We start from the raw sequence: 8,120 nt of genomic DNA on the forward strand, positions 1-8,120 counted from the left end.
GTTGGGGCCGAGGCCTGGTCCCCCCAGAGGCCAGCTAAGGGACTGCAAGCAAAGGGGCAGCGCTCCGCCGTCCCCCGCCTCCTCTCTCTGGCTGGGGACTGGCCAGAACTGATTCCCGAGCCCTGATTGGCGGCGCTGGGCCAGGTCCCGGGAGCCCGGGCTGGGGGCGTCTCCCCAAATGACACCCACCGCCCCCAAGCTCTGCCAATCCCTGGGCACGCTTGGCGAACGCGCGGAGGCGGGGAGCCCCTGTCCCTCCTGCCGGTTAGCGTCACGCGTGACGTTACGCGTGATGGGTGGGAGGGCAGGAGCAGGGGCGCGGCGCCTAGAGGAAGGCGGGTCTGCAAGCTGCAGAGGCCAGAAGCCCCGGAGCTCAAGAAAGCGTGAGTGTCTGCTGTCCCGGGCGGGGTTCGGCGGTCAGGGGAGTAGGAGATGGGGGCGCTAAGAGGGACGGAAGCCTGCCTTGAAGTGTGCTCCCTGTCCTCTCCGGACTCAGTATCTTTGGTTCTAGGAGTCCTTGGGGCGCGAGGGGAGGCGGCTTGCGGGGAGGAATGTCAGGGTGGGGCCTCATGGGGCTGTACATTCAGGTGTCTGCAGCTGATGGCCAAGGTTTGTGCGTGCATGTGTGAGCGTGCAGATAACGGTCTTTGTGGGCTAGGGTATGCAGGGCGTGTCCTCCGTGTGTCTGTGTAGGGCATGTATGTATGTGTGTGGGTATGTTCGTGTGAGTGCGCGGGAGAGGGGAGGGTGTGTCTCCAGGGAGGGAGGAAGTGTGGTTGGAGAGGATTAGTCATATTGTAGGATTTTGCCTAACACGGCCAGATGCTGCTTCAGGTTTTCCTCTCTGTATTGGGTGGAGAGGGCACTTACTGAATCCTTTTGGGCCGTAGGTGTATTGGGGAGAGGTGGACGGGTGTTTGTGCCAGCCCCGCCCAGCTGGGGAACAAGGAGGGCCTGGGGCCATTCAGTGTGGGTTGAGGAAGATGCCCCTGGAGAGGAGACTGGGGCGTGCCCACTAGCACGCATGCGTGACCGTGACCGGCATCAGCGTCCCTGACTTGAGATCTGGAATAGATAAGCCCCTGGGGTGGCCATTGAGCCCTTGCTCTCCTCCAATCAGGGGCTGGGGTTTTGGATGGCTTATGCCATCTTCCCCAGCAGCCTTGGAAGTTTGCATCTAGGTCTCCAGGCAGCTGGGCCCTAAAGCTGACGTGAACATGGATATATAATGCATATAATATGTATTTTTGTGCTTAGAGAGCCCGAGAGTAACTACACAGGATTAGCTGCTGCTCTTGCGTCAACCATACACGTGTCAGCCCTCTCTGGTGAAAATCTGCACCAGGCCAGAGTGCAAAGGAGATCTGTTTTTCTGGTTCTGTTTTCCCCTGCCCCCTCCTCCCGTGGCTGCAAGTCTCCGTGGCAGAACATTGTCTGGAAAACAGCTCCTCCCCCCAACCTTCTAACCTATCTGGAGTCACCTTGAGCTCTGGAAGGGATTGGCCAGCGGCCCAGGGACTAGGGCAGGGCCCACCAGAGGTTCCCACAGGCAGAGCTCTTGGACCCCCTCCTTGGAGTCCTCCCAACGCTGGTGTTTGCCCTGCAGAAAATGGGTGAGTTGCCCTTGGATATCAATATCCAGGAACCTCGCTGGGACCAAAGCACTTTCCTGGGCAGAGCCCGGCACTTCTTCACTGTCACCGACCCCCGAAATCTGCTGCTGTCTGGAGCACAGCTGGAAGCCTCCCGGAACATCGTGCAGAACTATAGGTAGACCAATCCCCCGTCTGACCCTGTAGCCCAGAGCCTCATTCCCTGCCATGACTACAGTACCTTTTGCATCTATCTCCCCAAGCTTGAGAGTGACCCTGCCCCACTCCTCAACCCTCTTCTTCCCTGGCCTTATGTGTTGGACTCACAGACAGCTATGGCACAGAGCTTTAATCCAGAGAATCTGAGGGTGTTTGGGTTGAAGAGGTGGCATGGATATTGGTGGGCAGGGGACTGCTGTCTATTTCACAAACCCTCTAAAGGGGCGTGTCCCACTGCTAGGCCACCCTCTACAAGAACAGAGGGTCTCAACGTGGAGCCCAGGGAGAAGGAGAGCTTCCCCCTTGTTTCCAGGAGAATAAGCCCCTGTGATGCCCCTAGCCATTTCACTCCACTGGGAACCACCATCACCCACGACCAGGCACTGAGGCAGAAAGAGAAGGGGACCCCTCTCTGTATAGCTACAAGGAAAACAGAAATAGGAACCTGCCTACTCTTCTGGGAAGATGTGGTTCTCCCACCGAGACAAGGAGCTCCTTTATTCTGAGATCGGGGGTCAAAGTTCCTGGTCCTCTGCCCAGACGTCCCCTGAGCTGAGTGGTCAGGCCTTACAGGGACAGATCTGCCACCTCCAGTTACCTGTCTCCTCCCTGCCATTCTCTGCAGGGCTGGTGTGGTGACACCTGGGCTCACCGAGGACCAGCTGTGGAGGGCCAAGTATGTGTATGACTCAGCCTTCCATCCGGACACGGGGGAGAAGGTGGTCCTGATTGGCCGTATGTCGGCGCAGGTGCCCATGAACATGACCATCACTGGCTGCATGCTCACCTTCTACAGGCAGGTCCTGTCCCATGGGTGCCCTCCCTGAGTACTTTAGGCATGCCAGAGTGTAGCTTGATGACGAGGTGAGGCTGGGTGGGCTGAAAATAGTGGGTGGGTGAGAACTCGTGTTAGAATCCCAGACACTGTGCGGAACTCAGCCTCAGGCACCCACCCCGTACCCCAGAGACAGGGTTTGTGGTTGTGTAAGTGGGGCAGGTGGGGAGGGTCGTGCGGGGGTCACCAGAGCAAGTCCCAGGGTCCTCAGCTGGGCCCATCCTGACAGTTTGGGCATAACCTCTGGGGTTGCATTATCAGGAATTTGAGGATGAGGGACACCGTGGAGGGGGCAGAAGTAAGCGTCTTTTTTCCCTCAGGAAGACCCCGACCGTGGTGTTCTGGCAGTGGGTGAATCAGTCCTTCAATGCTGTTGTCAACTACTCCAACCGCAGTGGCGATGCTCCCATCACTGTGAGGTGAGAGCTCGAACCCAGCGACTCCGCCCCGGCCTCCTGTTGTTCCCTCTTGTTTGCTACTGTTCCCCCAGTGCTTGTGCTTGTTGGTCCGATGCCTCAAAGCCCTCCTCAAGGCCTGCGCCTCTCCCCACTTTCCTGGCCTGAGGGCATGGCATCCCCTTGCATGCGCTGTGGGGGCCCCTCTTCTCTCGAAAGGGAGGGAGCGGAGCTTCCAGACAAGCCTACACTGTGGCAGGGGAGGAATTTCTCTTGTCTTCCATGCCTCACGTATGGAGGATTTGGCCTTTCCCTGAGAGAAAGAACCGAGGGCCGGACTGCTCACCTCCCACATTGTGTCCTGATTCTTGTCACCACAGGCAGCTGGGGACGGCTTATGTGAGTGCCACCACAGGCGCCGTGGCCACAGCCCTGGGGCTCAAATCCCTCACCAAGGTAAATGCCCTTCATGTGCCCTTTATTCATCTCCCTTTTCCTCATCTTTTGTCCACACCAATCCACAGGCTCCCCACATCTCTCCCCAGAGTTCCTCCTACCTCATGGCCCTTAGGGTCACTAAGTGATATCTTCCCTCCCCCAGCACCTGCCCCCTTTGGTCGGCAGATTTGTGCCCTTCGCCGCGGTGGCGGCTGCCAACTGCATCAACATCCCCCTGATGAGGCAGAGGTGAGTGGCTCCTGCTCTGGGCATGCGCGCCCACCACACAGGTGGTGCACGTGTGGGCACACCGACCCGCCACACAGGGGGGCCCAGTTCTCTCCCTCCCCAAACAGAAGTTTCTGGGCACAGTCTCAGTCTGACTCTGGGATCCTGGGCTGGGAACTATAGCCTTTGACTCTCTGACACCTGAGGGGACCCCAGGGAACAGCTGCCCAAGAGGGCATTGCTGGTAAGATTTAGGGCCTGTGGTGTGACCCCCCCTCCCCACCCCCTTTCCTTTTCAGGGAACTGCAAGTGGGCATCCCAGTGACCAATGAGGAAAATCAGAGACTTGGCCACTCGGTGGCTGCGGCCAAGCAAGGAATCTTCCAGGTGGTGATATCAAGAATCTGCATGGCCATTCCTGCCATGGGTGAGGCACAGGCGCCTGGGCAGCTGGGGGCTTCTCCAGGGGCTTTGAGCACTCTGGGGGCTGTGAGCTTCGGGGGGAGTGGGAGGAGCTGTGAAGAGTGATCCGTCTCTCCCGGGCATCCCGATGTTCACGTCACTAACTCCCTCCTTTGCTGCCCTACTCTCCCTGCAGCCATTCCCCCCGTGATCATGGACACTCTGGAGAAGAAAGACTTCCTAAAGGTAGGTCACTCTCACCTTTCCCATCCTGGAAGTGGTAGTGGCTGGAAGCAGAAGTGACCTGCCCCGGAGCCTGTTTCCAGCTTGGCCTGAGTCCGAGACATGCCCCCTGTTTGCCCCACCCCTGCGCTGCCTCCTCCCCCTTCATTCCTTTAGCAAGAGGGGATTGGTCTGGGGTGAAGGAACCCTGAGGGGACAGGAGGAGAAGATAAGGGAAGGAAGGAAATGGTTTCTGTCCTGAAGAGAATCAGTGTCACTCCTGAGGCCTCTGACTCCGGGATGGATTACCACAATCACACGTGACAGCATATTCATGCGGTCACCTACTGACAACAGTAAGACACACGGGCTCACACATGCACGAACAGAACAGAGAAGCAGGACACAGGAATATAAGCTCATTCACTGAATCTTTTATTCACAAGTATTGAGCACCAACTGGGTCCATTGGGGGGAACAGAATGGTGGTCCCTAATGGCTGGAGTGAATCGAGAAGGGACAGGTTCATGGAGGCCACTAGGCCAGGAGGAAGTGAGTAGAGGATTAGAGGAGGTGTGAACCCATTCCGAGAGGGGGGAATGGGTGATGGGACGCTAAGGAGGGTGTCCGCAAGCAGGCCTGGCGGAGGGGAGGGGAGGAGGGGTTGCAAACCATTCCACTGTCTCTGTTTCTCCACAGCGTCGCCCCTGGCTGGGGGCGCCCCTGCAGGTGGGACTGGTGGGCTTCTGGTAAGTGTGTGAAGACTCAGCTAGGGTGTGTGAGAGTGTGCTTTCCACGGTGGGTGTGGTGGATATTTATTGACTTTAAGATGTTCATGTACTTCATTCATTCATACATCTGGCTTGTAGGGGGTCTTGGGACATTTGTAGGGCGTGCTGTGGTTGATCTCCATCTTTAAAGGACAAGAGTCTAGTCGAAGAGATACTTCTCTCTTTTTTTTTTTTTTAAGATTTTATTTATTTATTTGACAGACAGAGATCACAAGTAGGCAGAGAGGTAGGCAGAGAGGGGGGGCGGGAAGCAGGCTCTCCTCTGAGCAGAGAAGGAGCCCAATGCAGGGCTTGATCCCAGGATCCTGAGATCATGACCTGAGTTGAAGGCAGAGGCTTAACCCACTGAGCCATCCAGGTGCCCCTCAAAGAGATATTTCTAGTCTTCGTTTGTGAGAGGAAAGCAGGAAAATATACCTTTTGGTACCATCCAGGAGTTTCATGCACATTTAACTGCTGGTTCTGGCCCTCTGGTTCTGGTCGCTGCCCTGAGGCTCGTCCCTCAGCCAGAACCTAATGTCACCATTGGCTTTAATCAGTCTCCACCCCTAGGGGCTGTCTCCAGAGAAGGCATGGGGTGCAGGGAGGGAACAGCCTTAGGTCAAAACTTCACAAACCTTTCCAACACTTTTCTCCCCAGCCTGGTATTTGCCACCCCCTTGTGCTGTGCCCTGTTCCCCCAGAGAAGGTAAGTGCTGCCCCCCGGCTGGACTGGGGGCTCTGGATGGGTCTCCATATCTGTGGAAGCAGCTGCCCTTAGGGGCCTTCAGTGTGTTCCAGGAGGAGGGCTGGCCTGCCTGGCACTAAACTTATTCTGGGGCCGGGAAATGATAGTGAGCTGGGCTTTCTGGCCGCTGAAGGAGATTCCTCAGTCCGGGAGGAGGAAGGGCGGTGATCGCTTGGCCTGATGCAGGCTGGGTTCCGGGAATACTCAGCCCAGCTCTGCTGTTCTGTTGCAGCTCCTTACCTGTGAGCAGGCTGGAGCCAGAGCTGAGGGCTCGGATCCGTGAGCAAAACCCTGACATCGAAGTGGTTTACTACAACAAGGGGCTTTGAGGGAGGGTCAGTCTCTGGCCCCTTCCCTCACCTCCTCGGGCTGCTGCTTTCCTGGAGCCTCACTCTCCCTCCCCTTCCCTTGCCCATCTGCCTGGTACTGGGTGGGGTCTGGGTGGGGGAGCCGCCGGGGAGACCAGCAGTCCATTAGGCTGAGAGAGGTGCCTCCATTCAGCCTTTTTCTCTCCTTTCTGGTTTCAAAGAGCAGGGCCACACAATCCCTTTCTGCTGGGCTTCTCTACCTACGTTTGTACGTATACGATACATGTGCGTAAGAGAGAGAGTGTGTGTGTGTGTGTGTGTGTGTGTGTACGTGCTGATCTGGAAACTAGGAACAGACATGCTGTCCTAGGGTATCCTGCTATCTGGCTTCTCTTGGCCTCTCGCCACCTGTCAGCCAGCCAGGCTACACGACTTTCCTGCCTCAACAGTTCCACTGGCCAAGTCATTTCTAGCAGCACCTCGCCCCTTCTAGATGCAGGAGGAGCCGCGGGATCTCAGCGCAGAGACGGAGGGACACTTGCCAGCCAAACTGGGCTGACTTCTTCAGAATTCTGGTTCCTAGCTCCCAAAGTTGACCTGGGAACTGGGCTGGCAGAGGAAGACATGACAGGATAAGGGAGACAGGCAGTTTAGGCATCCCCCACATCCTGAAATAGATTACCTTCATCCTTTCTCCTCTCTGAGAACAAAGGAGTGTCAGTATCCTGTAGCACCCCTGCCATCTTTCCATCTCCCCCACACCACAGTGTGGGCGTCTTTAGGGACAACCTTCAGAGTTCTTGGTCTGCTCTGTCATCATAGACTCTACGCTACGGTCCCAACTCCTTCCTCACACCAAAAAGCCATGAAGGCAGAGCAAACATTCCCCTTTAAGAGCTCCCACTGCCCCCTCTTACAGAGGGACACAGCTGTGGGCATGGTGCTTACCCTGCTCAGGTATCTGAGTGGATGGATGTGACAAGGACACCCCCAAGGGCAACTAGGCCCTGAGTGTACAATCTTAAGACAGGACATTTTGTGTTCTGTTGGCTCTTCTTAGACATTCAGCAGAAGTCCGACCTTAGCTCCTCTTTTTTGAGGCTTAGTCCTGCTCCTACCCTTACTACTGCCCTCATCTCCCAAGAGGAAGAAGGGCCGGGGCATCCACAGGGGGTCCAAAGGAGAGGTAGGCTTGGGAATGGAATATATGATGATACATTCATAGGGTACAGGGCTGGACCTTGACTCAACTCCCACGAGCTGTGGCCGAAGCAGTGGGTGGCACAGTGAGAATAGTGAGTTGGGCCTTCTGGCCAACGAAGGAAGGCCCCCATGGGATCCTCTAAGAGCACTTTCCTTCTCTCCCAGCTATCTGCCACCAGCAACTAAAACTATGATGCCATTGTTACTCAATAAAGTGAAACCCTGTCTACTTCTTCTTCTTTTTTTTTTTTTTTTTTTTTTTTACCCTGTCTACTTCTTGATCTTCACTTGATTCCATGTCCTGCGGGTCCAGGGAGAGCCAGCCTCCTGCCTGTGGCCTTGCCTTCCCTCCCCACGAAATGAAGGTCTTAGTCTCTTCCTTCCCCTTCTGTAAGGAACTTCAGCTCCCAGCAGAGGGCGCCGTGAGATTAGAAAATCAGTCCTCCATTCACACCCTGAGTACTAACTACCCTAGAAGGGATGTACATGCCTTCCATTTCCTTCTTTGCTAAGAAGGCTGATCACACACCTACAGGCCAACCCAGTCTCTGGGCTTCTTGGTTCCCTTCAGGCATTTGGCATGGGTTGGTAGCTTCTGGTTCCCGGGGCAGCCTCTGGAGAGAGGAAGGACTGTCCAGCTCTATCAGAGAGAAGTTAGGGCACCAGCACACCCTCCATACCCCTTCACACCCCATCAGTACAACACAGGAATAAGCCTGGCACAGACCATTTGCTGGTTAATACCCCCCACCCCCATCCC

The 8,120-nt window shown here is 56.1% G+C and overlaps 1 protein-coding gene across 2 annotated transcripts; it reads left to right on the plus strand.

Annotated features, from left to right (window-relative positions):
* The first annotated feature begins 263 nt into the window (after positions 1–263).
* On the plus strand, positions 264–7,589 carry SFXN3 (sideroflexin 3). Of its 2 annotated transcripts, none has more exons than XM_082719570.1 (11): positions 264–383; positions 1,607–1,770; positions 2,437–2,607; positions 2,967–3,065; positions 3,422–3,497; positions 3,643–3,728; positions 4,007–4,134; positions 4,306–4,355; positions 5,031–5,080; positions 5,763–5,810; positions 6,082–7,589. In XM_082719570.1, exons 2-11 carry the CDS (start codon positions 1,610–1,612, stop codon positions 6,176–6,178), a joined length of 966 nt encoding a protein of 321 aa, XP_082575696.1. In that variant the 5' UTR covers positions 264–383; positions 1,607–1,609; the 3' UTR covers positions 6,179–7,589. The 2 variants fall into 2 exon arrangements, with proteins under 2 accessions (XP_082575696.1, XP_082575695.1); XM_082719569.1 differs by having other exon boundaries at positions 280–383; positions 2,437–2,611; positions 2,971–3,065.
* Positions 7,590–8,120: the final 531 nt, after the last annotated feature.

The sequence above is a fragment of the Mustela nivalis genome (assembly GCF_964662115.1).
Source record: "Mustela nivalis genome assembly, chromosome: 2".
NCBI classification, from domain to species: Eukaryota; Metazoa; Chordata; class Mammalia; order Carnivora; family Mustelidae; genus Mustela; species Mustela nivalis.